This window comes from Zeus faber (assembly GCF_960531495.2).
Source record: "Zeus faber genome assembly, chromosome: 17".
Classification (NCBI taxonomy): domain Eukaryota; kingdom Metazoa; phylum Chordata; class Actinopteri; order Zeiformes; family Zeidae; genus Zeus; species Zeus faber.
The window spans coordinates 15,944,093-15,961,592 of record NC_137204.1 but is presented as its reverse complement, the minus strand read 5'-3'; the positions used below and the strand labels follow the sequence as shown (position 1 = coordinate 15,961,592).

General features: G+C 43.9%; 1 protein-coding gene across 1 annotated transcript in view; it reads left to right on the top strand.

Annotated features, from left to right (window-relative positions):
* astn2 (astrotactin 2) overlaps window positions 1-17,500 on the top strand; it is a gene marked incomplete at both ends in the record, with an annotated part of 347,495 nt that overhangs the window by 112,043 nt on the left and 217,952 nt on the right. The window contains one exon of the mRNA XM_080017621.1: window positions 5,132-5,606. Coding sequence (XP_079873747.1) covers window positions 5,132-5,606 — 475 coding nt within the window. The remainder of the gene's footprint in view (window positions 1-5,131; window positions 5,607-17,500) is intronic.

The window sequence follows — 17,500 nt, the reverse complement described above, 5'->3', positions numbered from 1 at the left end:
TGAGTGAGGCAGCCGCCCGCTGGTGTGGAGAGTTATTTCCTGTCGCGCAGGCACAGAGCATAATGGGCATGTCGTTGGTCGGCCGTAGTCTTTTGCGCTGTGTTCGGGTGTAACTTTTTCTTAGCCACGCGAGGAGACGCAACAGTCGGCCTTGGTCGCCGCGAGTTCTGCACGCAGTGTCTGGGCCCTCAATGACGGTGGATCCAGACCCGTTGAGAAGCACTGCCCGATAAACGCCAACGGTTTAGGCGATGCAGCACGCTGTGTGCACACGCGCGCACACACACGCACACACACTCTCACACATCACAAAGATATTGATCTGGCTGCGAGTAAGAGCCCCTCTTACCCGGTGCTTCCAGTCGTATTTCAGATTGGAAAGCCCCGTCTCGGCTCTTGCAACTGCGATTACAAATTCAGCGGGAGGATTTATTGTCCCAGACTCGCGACCCTTTTCTGCGGTTGGAGACAGATGATTTGCACATAAATCAGAGTTCTTGAAACGCGCTAAGTTGCCAAATGGACTCCGTTTCATGACTTAAACGTTGCATGTGATGTAAAACAAAGGCAAAGGACAAAGCTATTGAAAAAGGCAAATCGCTTATTATATTGTTGGGATGTCTAATGGAGGGCGACTGTGACAGAGCATGGCGTGGGAAATTGAAAATGTCATCCTTCACATTCATTATTTTTTTTTAAGTGAGGTAAAGTATGTCGTAATGCATAAAAATGTGAAAATCAATCGAATCAGGACCATCAATTCTAAATTATTATTGAATGGAATAATCATTTTTGGAGTTAATTGTCCAGTTTAATGACTGGATGACATTTTGGGTTATTTTAACTCAGTTGAATGGACTTCATTTTCTGCTTCTGAATTGAATGACTGTGAATTTTGTACATCTTGGGTTGACCGAACTTTTCGGTTATAGCGCTTATACATTTTTACATTGGGAGAGACTATTCGGAATTTTAGCAGTCATAGTAATAGACCTAAAGTTAGAGATATTGAACCACCCTGATAGATTCACTGGTCCACCCCCCACGGTTCCAACCCAATCAAAAGTTTTGAAACGAGCAGAGGGTGCTTCTGAAAAAATACTTTTATTTTTTCAGAAGCACCCTAGGCTCGTTTCTCAGCCGCAGTCTATTCGTCCTCCGCCTCCACAGTTTCAAAAGTCAACTTGACGAGCGAGCGTTGAGCAGTCGGGAGTGCGAGGGGTCGAGCTGGGCGGCATTTGTGCACGCGGGGCGGAAATGGCCCCCCTCGCGAGGAGGGTCTGCCGCTCAAACGAATAACGGCGGGTTTGTATAGGTCCATTTATTATCGTTTCCTTATGGAATTAAACAAAATAAAGGCGGCGTGCGTTACGCTGTCTTTTTTTGGCGCGCCCCCCCCAAGATTGTCAGTGGCCTCATCTGCCACCCCCTGTGAAATATTTCTGCAGTCGCCGCCGGTTTTGAGCGAGCTGCTGGCGAGTCCCACCTCAGCACACGGTGATTAATGGACGCCCGGCAGTGCATGAGTTACAGTTTGATAGTGGCTTTGTTTTTCCCCACGAATCCGGAATTTTAAACGTTGTGACGAATGGCTCCCCGGGTTTTTTTTTATTCATCATACTATCGTGACTGAGCTGGTTTGCCTGCGTGTGGAATACAAGTGTACACTGTAGCCGGTACTACAGTCCATAATAATCATTTTGTAAATCCATAGAAAACATTTATACCATCGTTTTTTACGATTATATAATATCACAGCACTATACCACAGTCCTGGTAACAACTACAAACGTTAGATAACTGTATAGCTGTGCTTATTTTAATGGCTTGTTAATGCCGATGCATGACACACAAAGTATTTGTTCGAAGCAAACAACTATTTTAAATGACTGGGGAGCCGGGAGCCACTCCAACGAACGAGTGGGCGAGCAAGTGAATCTTCAATTCACAAACTGAGAATAATTAACTCTCGTTCATCGTTCGGGAAGTCCTCCCTCACCCGCTGCACATTAAACAAACTGAATCAAAGGAACAAAGAGTCTTCGAGAGAATCGAACGACTCGTTTTACAGTGCGACTCGCCAAGAACCAAATCTCAAATAAATAGTCGAAACCTGTCATGGGACAGATAAACTAGTGCAGCCTTGCAATTTTGATCTCGCAACACATAAGCTCATTTCCATTATTTCTTTGTTTTTTTGGTGCAATTTGAAAAAAATATTCGTGGGACCTCTCGGCAAGCTCTCAAAGCACAGTGGTTGAAAAACACTGCCCTTCATACCTATACCAATAATTTAACTTGAGCATAGAATCACACTTTGTATATTCTATGTATTTTTAAATATTTGTGTATTATATTGTTTATATTTATGTATTTTAAAAATTTAGCTTATACTGTATATCGGGCTATTTATGAATATTTGGCTATTTATTTTAAACTTTTATGTTGGTTTTTTTTTCACTCTGTTAAGTTTATTTATGGAAATTGTGCATCTTTACCATGACAAATTATTTGTGTATGAAAATGCACTTTGCAGAATAAATTGATTCTTGTTTATTTGGAAGTTAGTAAGTACATTTTTATTTTTAAAGCAGTAACAGTACAGAATCTGCATTTATTTGTGTCCATTGGAGATTTTGTCTCAAAAAAAAGTGGATATTATATCTGGAGTGCCCCAAGGTTTGATTCTTGGACCCTTATTGTTTCATCTCTATACGCCCCCACTCGCACATATTATAAAGAAACACAAAATAAATGACCATAATTATGCAGATGATTCACAACTGTACATATCCCTATCTGCTGATGGCCTACAACCCATACACTCCCTCACTCAGTGTATTAATGATATTAATGCATGGATGTCAAAGAACCTCTCACAAGTGAACAAAGATAAAACAGAAGTACTCATCTTTGGCGCAAAGGCTCAGAGACAGAAAATTGCAGCTCGTCTCAGTTCTCTGTCTCTGGAGAGCAAAAATTAAGCCAGAGATCCGGGTGTAATCATAGATGGCGATCTAAATTTTAAGAGCCATATCACATAACAAAATTAGATCTGGAAAAAAAAATGAATCCATGCATTCATAAAGAGTAGATTAGACTACTGAAATGTCCTATTCACCGGCCTCCTGATATCCCCTGTGCAGCAGTTACAGTTAATCCCAAATGCGGCTGCATGCATTCTCACTGGGACTAAAGTGTTTGAACACGTTACACCTGTGCTAAGATCTCTATAATGGCTCCCCGTTTAAACTAGGATTGATTTTAAGATTCTGCTTCTTGTACATAAAGCTCTAAATGGCCTTGCACCTCAGTTTATAAAAGCGATGCTCATTACAAACAAACCCGCAGGAACCTTTGGGTCCACAGGCAGTGGTCTTTTAACCGCCCCTTGTAAAGCAGGGCAGGCTGCCTTCTGCATCTGTGCCCCAAGTAGATGGGGCCCCACCCTACCGCCCCCACACTCAACACTTTTAAAAGCAGGTTAAAAACCTTGCTGTTCACTAGTCTATGACTGAGGGGTGTGTGTGTGTGTGTGTGTGTGTGTGTGTGTGTGTGTGTGTGTGTCCTCCGTATGCTGTGAGATCAGTTTATTCTGCACTGACCGTTGTTATGGTCATGGTTGCACACACATTTTATGTATTTTCTTTGATTGTATTTCTCTGTAAAGCCCATTGTGTTGCCCTGGTATGAAATGTGCTTTATAAATAAAGTTTGACTTGGCTTGACTTGACTAAAAGCCTATAAGGTAAAACAAAAACAAAACAAGACATAACGGTGCCGTTGTGAGCATGACCGTGGAGCGCATGGTCTAAAAAAAATGGAGTGAAATGCTTTGCTGCCTTTTATGTCTTCCATCACGTAATACATTGTACTCACAACGTCTCGCCGAATAAAATACTTCTCATCGTATCCTTTGTGGGACACAGGAGGTGTTTTATGAGTTATTTCTTTATTTATGTGAGGTTTAAGGGTATTATCGGGAGCTTGGAGGGTCCTGTGAGGGGGGGAAATTAGTTAGTCTTAGTGTGTTTACAGAAGCATGATGATGCTCTTGGGGTTTTGGGGGGGGGGGGGGGGGGTTGCAATCCTGTTACGCTGGAATGTGTGTGAGACCCCCCCCACTACCCACCGCCCCCCGGCTACAAGGACCAAAATCACCGACATGGCTGAAATGTCGTGTGTGTGTGTGTGTGTGTTTACAGTTGTGTGTGTGACCGCTACTGTACTAGGAGCCAGATAAATGTCACAGTATTTTGCTGAGGTTGTAATGCTCTCTCTCCACATGCGTCTGTATAATATCCACACACACACACACACACACACACACACACACGATGTATATAGTGAATATATATTTATATATACACAGCATAAAACCAACAATCAAGGTACATTAAATATGAAAGGCTTCATGTTGTGTCCGCGGCCCCCTAGTGGTCCCCTAGGAATTGCCGAGGGTCTGCACGAAAAGTATTATTATTTCATATTTTTTATGTTTATTATTTTTATATATTTCTGTTTTTTATGTTGTTGTTTCTCACATTTGAAATTTGCATTCCTTGTCAGCAGGCGTGTTGGTCGTAGCGACTGACTCAGTGTGAAGGAAAATAGCGACAGCGGCTGCTGAAAATTCCATTAAATGCATTTTGATGAAGATCATTTTGTGCCGAATCAAACCACAAAACTTTATTTAGTGGGTCAAATGGGTAAATCTAAAATGCGATTAATTGCGGTTAGTCATTTGGATTGCTGGACAGCCCAAATGTATACATGTAGAAGATGAGGCATTTTTATCTTTTGATTCGTCATCTAAATTTGTAAAAGCTGTATTTGAGGGTTTTTCTCTCGTCAAGATTGCAAGATTAAAGTGTAAAATTGAAAAAACAAAATAGGTTTAATGAATTTGGAGGTGGTTGAAGTGTGTGTGTGTGTGTGTGTGTGTGTGTGTGTACGCGTGTGCGCGCGCGGTTTAACCTTCTGTTAATTCTCTCCATCCGTCTTTATTTCTGCTGCGACGCCCAGATCTCTGATGTGTGAACAGCGGTTATCTGCCTCTTCTCTCACTCTGTTCTCTTCCTTCCTTCCGATCCTTTCCTTCCTTCTGGTTCTCCATCTCCCCTCCGTCCAGGGCGGCCTGATCGCTCTGCTCCTCCTCATCCTGCTCTTCACCCTGATCCTGTACACCCGCCACCGCTGGTGCAAGCGCCGGCGCGTGCCCCAGAAGAGCGCCAGCACCGAGGCCACGCACGAGATCCACTACATCCCCTCGGTGCTGCTGGGGCCCCAGGGCCGCGACAGCTTCCGGGGGCCCCGCGGCGCCCACCAGCACGGCGGCTCCGTCATCGGCGTGCCCATCCGGGAGACCCCCATCCTGGACGACTACGACTGCGACGAGGACGGACACTCGCCGCTGGGACACTCGCTCACCTCCACGCCCAGCCAGCTGGGGGACGGGAAGCTGCAGGACGACTACAGGGGCGGCGTGGGTGGAGGCGGAGGTGGGGGCGTGGTGCACGGGAAGGACCTGCACTTCAACAGCGTGCACGCCGCCGACACGCTGTGCAAGGAGGACGGGTTTCTCAAGCATAACCTGGACAAGAGGGGTGAGTTGCTGTTTTGTTTTTTTGTTTTTTATTGCAAAGCGTCTTCGTGTGAGACGGTTAAAGGGTTAAGATTACACTTATTATAAGTATTATTACTGATGGGAAGTTTCTTTTTGGAACTTCGGCTCTACACAAGTGACCCTTCGTTCGTTTCGTGATTCAGTTGAGGGAACAAGAGTCAGAGTCTTACATGTCACTGAGTAAAAAAAGTCAAAATTGAATTTTGCTGTATATTATTTTTATTCTTTTTCATTCTTTTTGAAAAGCTTATTGAAAGCAGAAGGCCGGTTTATTTGTGCGAAAAAGATATGTTTTGCCTCATGGCCTCGTCAGCGGTAAGGGGGTGAGTCATTTGGGCTTTGTGTTGCTGTGCTCTCTGTGTTTTGGTGAAAAAATGTCTCCGCCTTGAGATAGTTGGAGAGTAAAGATGGTAAATGGAACCCTGAGGAAAAAATCAAGTTAACTGCAAGAATTCACGGCAACATATTTGAGATAATTTATCTTAGTGCTCCCAACCTTGATTTTCTTTTGCCACGGCACAGGTGTTACAAGGAAATATTCCTACTGCGCTTTACCACTATTCTGTTAAAGCAGCACTATGTACGTTTTTTTCATTAAAATAACAGCTTCAAAGTCATTTTGACGGTACACAGACTTTTAATATGGAGAATGGCACCTCTTTCATTCCCACCCACCTCCCTCCCAACACCTGTTCTTGCACCTTGTGACTTTTGTGTTCGCGTTGGAGCCACGAGAAAGGTGCGTCACGCTTCACGGCACTACCGCACTTGCTTGATGTTTGGCTCGGGGTTTCTGTTAGCCGGTAATTACGTTTTTTTTTTGGTCGTTTTTTTTTTTGCCTAGCAAAATGTATTAAAGAATAAAAAATAAAAATTATAACCTTGCCGGTCAAAATGTCCAGTAATAATGCTCATACAAAATGTAGCTGCTCCACCTCCCCGACACCACGGGCAAGTGGTGTGCCCGGCATCCGTCAGGTGCCCGGGTCCCCCACCTCACCTCGGCCGGCGCGCATCACTGCTAATTAATGTTTTTTCCTTTCTGATGGAAACCTGTTCTGATGACCATAGAGCTGCTGTTCTGACCGGACCTGGCTTATTAACAGAATAAATGCAGCCTTGGCATTTTGATCTTGCAACGCAAGGCCTAGTTTCCATCAGTTATTTATTCTAAGTGGACCTCACCTCGCCCTCTCTGCCACCCCCTATTCACGCCGCATCACAGCATGATCTGCTTACGTTTTGTTGCAGACAAGCAGCGCTGCACGCCTCAAACCATTAAAGTCTTAATCTGTTGCGGTAATAACAAGCCCTGCCCGGGAGATTTTTTTTCCCTGAAACAAGGATCCTCGCCGGAATAACTCCCAGGTGTTTGCATAACCTTCGTTCCTCAAGTATCTCGGAGCTCTCTCTCTCTCTGTCTGTCATCCTCCTGGTCCACCCCCCCCCCAAAGAAAAATATTGGCTCTTTCAACTTTGCGGGGGAGGAAAAAAAAAGTAAATGTCAAGACTCTTTAACTTTCCAAACAGAGCCGGTGTCAAGATGGAAGGAGGTAATTGGCGGCTGCCCGGTCGGCGGGCCTGTGCCGCCGTGGATCCGCTCCTCGCCTGGTTAAGTGTCCACCCAGTCAGGCTGCTTTTTAATGGGAGTGCAGGGTGTTAATGTGGGTTTAATTCATGCGCAAGTGAAGTTTAGCTCCTCTTCTTTTTTTTATTTTATTTTTTTTTTATCGTGCCCCTCCTCTCGTTCAAGTCGTCCTGCAAGCAGACAAATCTGTTTGTACTGGGGGGGGACAGAAGAAAATGAAATAATGCTCTGGACTGCGGATGAGTTGTCTATAATTCAACATCCACACGACCGTATTTATTTCTTTTGGCGATGTTTTGATTAAAAAAATCGAATCTTAACAGTTTTGTTTGGCGACTTAAGCAAGCCCCCCCGCGCAGCGCACCGAACAATTAGATTTGGAGAACAATGTTACCCCATTACACCGTTATGTTCAAATCAAATCTAGTTTACGCTTGTGAAGCTGTAAAATGGATCGTCGAAAAACAAGTGATGAGGTTTGATCACTTTAGGAGGTTGAAAGACTGGAGGTTAATTCCTCCTCCACTCCCCGATGAGGAGAGAAGGGGAAATGAGATAAAGAGCATTAAAATGACGCTCCGGGCATAAAGGTGGTTAGTTTACAGCTAAATAAAAAATAAAATTTTCACGGCAAAGGACACTGGATGGGTTATAACTTACCAATGCATAATTCATTTCCACATTGTAATACTCCTCATACAAGGGAGAAGTAAATAACGGAATAAAAAAAATCCAGTATGATCAAATCCACGACTTTAAAAATTATTGTGACTACAAGGCGGGTATTATTGAAACGCATACAAATATTATTAGTGTGTAATATAATATAATAGTGTGTTGGAATGGAAACAAATTAGGACTTTATATTTTTATTTGAATTTAATTTGACACAACAATACAATATCTCTCTTTTTCATGATATAATTCAGCCTTTAAAACCAAATGCTGGGTGCTTTGGCACTTATATTATATTATTACATGGTTATATATCTGGGGTGCCAATGTTAGTGTAAATCAAGCAAATTTGCGTTGGTGATATTGCCCCCTGGTGGTAAAACTGTTCAAGCGGCACTATGTAACTTTTGGTATTTGGCGGCCCTACAGTTTCTGAGTGCAATTGCACATAATGACCACTGTCAAAAAACTCGGCCCGGTGTCCGTAAATAATTTATTTTACCGGACAAATTTGAACCTTTTCGGTCACGTTTCAATAAGAGTCTGTGTTACAAACGCAGATACAATGTTCACCTAGTTTACAGTGCCCCTTGCGCGGACCTCCCCTTGGGGAGAGAGGCAGAGGGGGACGGGGCCCCCGGGTCCCGGTGTAGGTACCAGGTGTGCTCGGCCTGGCAGATCGGCTCGCACCCGTGAGGCAGAGGGTCAAACAAACCCCCAGGGGGCGAAGAAAGCGAGGCCCGCTGGCCCCCGCTGGCCCCCGCTGAGGTGCGGGTGACATTTTGACCGGCAAGTTTATCGTTTTTTGTTTTATTAATGATATCATTTTTAAGTTTTTATTATTATAATACATTTGCTCCAGGGAAAAAAGCGGTAATTGCCGGCTAACAGGAACCCTGAGCCAAACATCAAGGAAGTGACGCAGTGCCGTAAAGCGTGACGCACTTTTCACGCGTAGTGCAAGAACAGGCGTTCAGGGGGGTTGGTTGGGAATGAAAGAGGTAAGGTACCATCGCAACTATTTTGAAGCTGTTATTTAAAGGGGACCAGTTTTCCCTGCTTTTCCTTATTTTCTGTCAAATATATATATAATGCTACAGACGTGGCCAAAGTGTCGAATAATGAGGTCAACTAATGATGAAGTAATCGCCCCGAACCGAACGCTCTGGACGCTCGGTTTTCAACGTTTTTTTCTACTTTCTGCACAGGCTGACGTCAGACCGTCACGGAGTCCTTTATATGGTCATCCGCTCCGTCCCATCCGCTGTGCGTTTCTCCAAACCAAAACCGATAAAATAGGGTGTTTTTATTGTATTTATTTTATTTTGTCTTCAGATGTTAACATGAAACAAAAACCCCCCCGCCTCCTAGAGTCTCGGCGTGTCGCGCTGCGGTGTCTCCAGGCCTGTCCCGGACAAACCTGGCGCGCCCCAACAAAAGTCGGAAACAAACCTTTGAATAAGTCCTTGTAGATCTAATATGAGTGAAGATTCAGCAACTGGGCTGCTCATTTCTCGGCTTCTAAATTTGTTCAGAAACGGATTTTGGTGGACTGAGAAGGTGATATCGATGAAAGTTTTCAGACTAAAAACGACAGAACCCCGCAACTTGTGCTCAAACCTCATTGGCCCACAGAACTGGGGGCCTCAGGGGGGGGACTCCACCCACTGAAACAGAGCGTCAGGAACGCAATGGATTTAGAAGTATGTCAGAATGGCTCGAATGTAAAATCCGAGCGGTATTTTCAGCTAAAAAAAACTCATGGGGCCTCATAGACCTATATGAACTCGTGTAAAAAGTAGAAGGATACATCCATTTTAAGGCAACAAAGTTAACATAGTGTTGCTTTAATCGTCGCCGTATCCTCCATGCGGGTCTATGTGAGCGGGTCTATGTGAAAATTACGGCACTTTCCAAAAAAGATTCCATTTGGTCACAAGCCATTTGTTTTGGATGCAGCCGTACTCGTAAAGCTCTGCTGCTATTTGAATTCAAAGCTGAGTAACGGCGCTCCCCACCTGTCTGGTGCCGCTCGGCTTTGAAAAGGTCCCCAAATGCCAGGTGTCTTTCATCTGCCTTTCTGAGCTGACAGAGGACCCCGTCCCACAATATTCAACGGCTTTATCCCCCGGCCATTATCCCCCGGCCATTATGGCCAACACGATGCTGTGTAGCACAGACAACCAAAACACATGAAGGCCGTCCATTTAGTTATTTAGCAGGAAGCCTCTGTCCAAGAGCGCCTGAGTGTCCTAAATTAGGTGAAGCCAAATTTTGATACTTTTTCAGAGTTTTCGCTTCCTGAAGCCTGGAAATAGCAATTCATTAACAACCCCATTGGAAATTCCCCCATCAGGATTTTGTTTTTTTATTCTATTTTTTATTATATAAGTTAAATCAAAGAAAAGATCAGGTCAGCCAAAATATTTTATGAATACTACTACTACTACTACTAATAATTATAAAAATTGATGATAATTTTATTATTATCATCATTATTATTAAGAAGAACAATAATACAATTGATATCACTATTATAATTTATGTAATAATAATAATAGTAATAATAATAATAACAATAACATTGCTTGATGTAGCCCAATAACTACAATTTTACAACTATGTGAAAAGAAAAGAAAATCCATACAGTACTGCAGAGATAGCAGCTCTGCACTGATCAAAACAATACACAGCAACAATGTTATGGGGGCGGGCGTTTCTAAAAGCTTTAGTCTATGGCTTTATTGAATTGTTGCTGTAATCTGCTGGTCTTGGGCAAACAGGGTCAAGGTAATAGAATTCACTGCTAAATGTCGGAGGAGAGGAATATACAGTACACAATAATCTGCTTTTTTCAATTGAAAAGCAATAAAATAAAGGTTAATGGAAAACTCCCTGAAGAAAGTTACCTGTCTTTGTGAAGATAGTAAAATAACCCTTTCTCTCTTACACACACACACACACACACACACACACACACACACACACACAGAAAGACACACACTTCTTCCACTTTTGTCCAACACTACACACGATAAGTACTGAACTCATGTAAACATCTTGCTTCTTGTATGTCATAATAATGATTCATCAGTATTGCCACCAACAACAACAACAACAAATGAATTCAATTAATTGAAAACATGAAGGGAACAGTACTGGCCGTGATTTCAGTGACCGCACTGCATAGATTTGATTGACTCATGAGTCCGCCCCTTCAGCGATAGTCAGAATGCCCCCTCTATTTATTAATAGAATTCGATTCTAATACGAACATCACAATAAAAATGCATCAATTTCCGCTCCCTGTCAGCCTGCCTCCCAAAATGTGGACGGATGCACGGCACCGACTTTCCAGTGGCGAGCCTGTGATCATTGTTATTCTGTCAGTGGTTTTTGGACAGAGATAATAGAAAGCGTGGTAATTACAGTTCTTTCTAATCCTTTCTCCAAACTCACCCCAATTGAACTTATAGCAGCGCTGCCTGGGTGATAAAGCAGCACGCCTGAGGCAGCGATTTGAATTAAACTACATTTTAATTTGCCACGTTAGATTTCATAACACCAGGAAATATTAAAGACGCTTATGCAACATCCATGGGTGCGGATAAAACACTGAAGCAGGCGGACTGCGTTTAATCATCTTATCCTGCATTTTACTGTGTTCTGCTGGCCCGTGGATTTCATTTATTTAAGATCAAAATGGACACAAATACATACTCGACAAACGACACAAATGAGGAAGTAGCTGTTCCCAGGAAACATAAACTGTTATGGCGACGGCGGCAGTGGAGGGCCAGCCTTCCGTGGAAATTATTAGAATTTAGAATTTATTATTAAGATTGTATTATATTATTGCTCCTCGGTGGCCATTTTTAAAGACCCCGTTTGATGCAAACTTAAAGGAAGCAATGTTAAATATCAATCTGAGGTCTGTAAAATTGGCAAGAATAAAAAAGTATTGAGGAAAAGAAAAATTGCTGAGAACAATAAACCTCTCAATAAGCGCTGACAAATAAAAACGAAACTTTTTTTTTCTACCGTCGCATGATATTTGGTGTGGTGCTGACGGGCTGGTTTGAGTACTTCTGGCACCGCTGATCTCCTGCAATTTTCACGCACGACACTCTTAAGAGTTTACTCAGAATGGTGCAAAAAAAACCTCAAACATCCGGTGAGCAGCAGTTCTGTGGACACAAATTTCTTGTTGAAAAGAGAAATCAACGGAGAATGACCAGGCTGGTTGGTAAGTCAGATAACCACTCTGTACAACTGTGGTGAGCAGAGAAACATCTCAGAAGGCACAACACGTCGGACCTGGAGGCGGATGAGCTCCGACAGCAGAAGACCACGTCAGGTTCCACTTGTGTCAGACAAGAACAGAAAGCTGAGGCTGCAGTGGGCACAGGCTCACCAAAACTGGACAGTTGAAGACTGGAGAAACGTAGCCTGGTCTGATGAATCTCGATTCCTGCTGAGCCACACAGATGGAGGGTCGGAATGGCGTCAAACGCATGGATCCATGGACCCAACCTGCCTTGTGTCAGGTTTAATGGTGTAATGGTGTTGGGAATTTTTTCTCGGCACACTTTGGGCCCGTTAATACAAATCAATCATCGCTTAAACGTAACAGCCTATTTGAGTATTGTTGCTGATCATGTGCATCCCTTCATGGCCACAATTTACCATCTTCTAACGGCTACTTCCAGCATGATAATGCACCGTGTCACAAAGCAAAAGTCGTCTCAAACTGGTTTCATGAGCATGACGATGGGTTAAATGTTCTTCAGTCCAAGTCGCCAGCACTGAATCCAATAGAACACCTTTGGGATGTGATAGAAGGGGATGTTCGCAGCATGAATGTGCAGCTGACAAATCTGCAGGGACTCCGTGATGCAATCATGTCAACATGGAGCAGAATCTCAAAGGAATGTTTCCACCATCTTGTGGAATCCATGCCAAGAAGAATTGAGGCGGTTTTGAGAGAAAAGGGAGGCCCCACCCATTATTAGTATAGTGTTCCTAATAAAGTGTGTGTATATATACTGTATATATATATATGAGAGATAAACCGTGATGCAGCGTGTGGAATCATTCTGTATGTGGCAGTTCCTCCTGCTACACGCCACCTAAGTGGCATTTCCAGGGCCCTCCGACAGAGACAGGCGATGGCGTTGAAAAGTACCAGTTTTATTGTACAGCGTGGGCGAGGTGGAACAAGCCTGGAGCAGATGGAAAACATCTCATGACACGGGCTCCCCTCGTGTGTGTGTGTGTGTGTGTGTGTGTGTGTGTGTGTGTGTGTGTGTGTGTGTGTGTGTGTGTGTGTGTGTGTGTGTGATATACGAGGAACAGGTGTACAGCCACCCTCATCCCGGGCCCAATTACTTAGACCAAAGACAGGTGTTGGCTGCCCAAACCACAGCACCTCCACACCACACAGTATTTTCCTGAATTTCCCTCGGGGAGTAATAAAGTTTTATCTTATTCAATGTTTCCCTCTCCACTGCTGCCCACTAAGCTCTCAATGAGTCCTGTTACCAGGGCGCCCCACGTGCCATTCACAAGGACACCTCATTTGAAGCCTCTCGACAGCAGGTGTAAATGTGTCACCTCGGCCTTGTTCCATTTGCATGTTTACATGTTGAAATGCTTCGATGGTGACACATTAGTGAGTTATAACACCACATGATGTGATCATTTGCATAACAGACATTGGAAGAAAATGAATCGAGCCTCAAATGTTCTGCTATGGGCAAACCGGAACATCCTCAGATGGTGGTGAGTTGTGGTTGTAGGGCTTGAATAAAATCCATTATGTCCGTTAAAATAAAAAAAAATAAAAAAAGGTTGAGAAAAGATGGTTCCCTATGCATTGGCAGTTTTAACCTTTTTGAGATTGTGTATTTATTTGTATATTTTAACTGAGAGGTTGGAACACAAAGAAAAAGAATGAGCACGGCAGAGTACAGCGACGATTAAACACGCACCAGAGTTGTGTTGGCGGCCTTATCTTAATCTTAATCTTATCTTAATCTGTCACCGGAAGCTCCCTGTTTTGGTTGGTGATCCTAGGCAACAGCTCCCATTACTCCTACAGTACCTACGCGCACCAACCAGCTCTCTGAGGCCGTGGCTGTGGGATCACGGAGGGTGCTGCTAATTTGCACGGCCACTGAGGGAACAGACTATAACCGCCCACTAATTTGCATTTGATTTCTTTCTAATTCCCCAGCAAAGCGTGTGCCATGAAATAATATTTTCAGTCAATCCCCCGCCGTTACAAATAACAAGCACGACTGATTGAAACTCAACGTTATTTGCGTTGTGGAACGTTGATAAGACCTGACTTCATCTATTCAATCTTCAATCCCCTCTTATTCCACTTATTCCAGTCACTGTCTTCCATTTTATTTCTTACACTTCTGCTCCACCTTTTGCCTCCAACTCCACAGTCAGGTACGTCTCTGTGTATCTCCATGTCATGGCTCTGTTCTGCCACCACCTTTATTCTAAATAGCTGAGAAACAAGCTTCAGCGTCTGCTGAGCATAATTCTGCCCTTTCTTCAACTGAGTTTTATTATTGCGAGTGATTTTTATTACGTTTATTATTAATTATCGTTTCAGCAAATGAATTAATTCTATCTAGCCCCTGTGCACATCTTAGCAGGGTTGGCTTTCTGAGCTGGAGGGAGTGACCAGGGTTCAGCCTCCCCCACATTAACTGGAACAACACGCACGTGCTCTCCATAAACATGTACGGCTCTGTTAATGGACTCTGACCAAATTGTTGTCGTTTGGTTAGAGTGCTCCTCAGTCTGGACTCACCCGTATGGTGCTGCCACAGTGAAGGCGGAACTAGAAAAAGACCATATTGAAGCATCCCATAGTTGTCGTTGTTTTTCTCAGCATCAAAACAAAGAACACTACTTTGGCCAAAACGGGCTGCTGTCTCCCTGATACTGCATACCATAGCATGGCTCTTAGCAGAGCCTCTCCTGCTCATCCTGGAGAGCTTCCACCACGATGCTTCTTAACACTAAGGAACTGTCAATGTGCGACTTGAGGCCACGCTCTGCATAACTCTGTCCTCCCTTTTTAGTTAAACAGCTCAGATGGATCAACAAAGGAACTCTCAGGTCATTGACATGGGCAGAGGTCAGATAAATCAGCAGCGCAGTGCCTGAGTGGCATCCGCTCCAGCAGTTCAAATGGCAGTCGAGACGAAGGCTTTGTCTATGGGGCTGTCCTGTGTGCAGTGTAAGTCCTAGTGTCCTCTAAAAAGGGCTTCAGGAAGCGTGGCTGAAGGCCAAATTATACTTTCGTGTCCGCAAGGGTCCACGGGAATGTCGTCATCTACTCCTCTCCGCAGATGTCCACGCCATGTGTACCTGTGGACTGTCCTTGCCTACAAGCGCACAGATTGTGGTGTGTGTGTGTATGTGTGTGTGTGTGTGTGTGTGTGTGTGTGTGTGTGCGCATGCTGTGTATACAAATATATATGTGTAGTTGAATGAATGATGAATGTCTTATTACCGTATTGACCTGAATGTAAGACAAGATTTTTCCCGACAATACGTCTGAAAAAGTGGTTACAAGTCGTCTTGTATTCGGTGTCTAGACTTTTATATATCAATATACGGTTTAATAGTAAAAAAAAATAGAACATGCATTAGGAGGAGTGTTTCAATTTATTTCCACACACCTACAATACAGCTCGTCCGATCCTCCAGATTTACCCACACGACTGATTTAAAAGAAGCGGGCGGGTCTTCTGGCTCCTGTGTGTCAGACTCATTTGCACTTGCCATAGTGTGACTGACTCATTCAGACGTGCAAACAACTTGAGCGACGCTTGGAACTCGCACTTGTGAAATTTGGTTCTGCATTACGTTCATCAATCTTCGCACACTCTGTACGACTGCCAGCTGCATTTTCATTATTCTCAAATAAAATGATTTTCTTCATGAAAACGATTTGGTCTTCAAAAAGTCTTTTGACAAAAATGAGTCTTGAAAAAGGGGGGGTCGTCTAATAACCAGGGCTGTGTTAGATTTGGGTCAACGCGGTATTTTTGTTCATAGGGAAGAGGAGAAGAGAAATATATGATGCCGACTGTCTGCGTCCGCATCACCAATACTGAAAGTATATCAGGGCCTTCAAGCAGATCATTCAAGGAGGTTGTTTGCCTGCTAGAATTGATCTGAAACTCGGGTCAGATGAGAGGAGATCAGGTGAATGGGAAGTGTGTCTTCTGCCTGGTGCCAAAAACATCAACATCAGCCTTCCTGGATAAAAGGCCATATCCAGTGTGTTTTGCCTGGATGGAGGCGTCGCTCCAATTTTATTGCATTGGTGACCTGTGGGGTGACCAGGCAACTATTGTGAGGGACCAGGTCGAGTATCAGTCCCTAGAGCCGATTCTTCAGACATTCCATGTATGCCAAACCCTACAGTGACTACTGGGTGAGTGTGAGACATCACTTCCAGCAGGTCTTAACTTTTGCAATGGTACCTGGTTGAAAGAGCCTCCCAGAACAACTCCAGGAAGGAAAAGTGGAGGAATGCTGTATTGCTGGAAGCAAAAGGGAGGGATACAGTAAGGGTCCTGGAGGGGTCATCATCAGGGATAGTGTCAACTGGCGTGCGACTTAGTTTGACTTGGAAGCCAAACTTAATGAAGTTTCTGTCCTTCTGAACAACTTACCAACGGAGATATGCATATTTCACGTGTATGTTGTGGTCAAATCAGTTCCTGGGTTGAAAAAGAATTCCAACGGTCTCTCATTCATTTCGATGTACCGTGCCTTGAAATAGCATGCATACAGTATCTAACACTGCACGTAAGCCAGGCAACACCAGTCGCACTACAGTAGGGTGGCGGTAGCATCGTGTTAGGGGGACACTTTTCAGCTGAAGGGACTGAAAAAGATGAGTGGTGCACAATACAGAGAGATCCTGGCTTAAACTGAGGAGGAAGTTTGTCTTTCAGCGGGTCTTACATCCAAAGCACGCTGCGAGGGTGAGGCTGGAGTGGCTTAAAATGAAGAAAATGGATGTTCCTTGGCGGCCCAGTCAGAGTCCTGATCCCATCGACCATCGTTGGCAAAACCTCAAAAATGTTCTCTTCTCTGTCCTAGCAATTTTGAGGGAAAGCATTGGCAAATCTTGCCCCATCTCTTTACAAAAGCGCCTGTTAGGTGGCGGGATATTTTAGGCAGCAAGTGAACAGTCAGTTTGACAAGGGCCAAGTACAGCCCTTCATGGCAGCGGTATTCCCTGATGGCAGCGGCCTCTTTCAACAGGATAATGTGCCCTGTCACACTGCAAAAAAGGAATGGTTTGAGGAACATGACAAAGAGTTCAACATGTTGACTTGGCCTCGAAAATCCCCAGATCTCAATCTGATCGAGCTCCGGCAACAAGCCCGTTGCATGGAAGCCCCACCGCGCAACTTACAGGACTTCAAGGATCTGCTGCTAACGTCTTGGTGCCAGATACCACATGACACCTTCAGAGGTCTTGTGAAGTCCATGCTTTATATGTTTATTTATTTATATTTACTTATAAATATATTATATTTATAAGGGGTCCACATTTTTTACCAGCC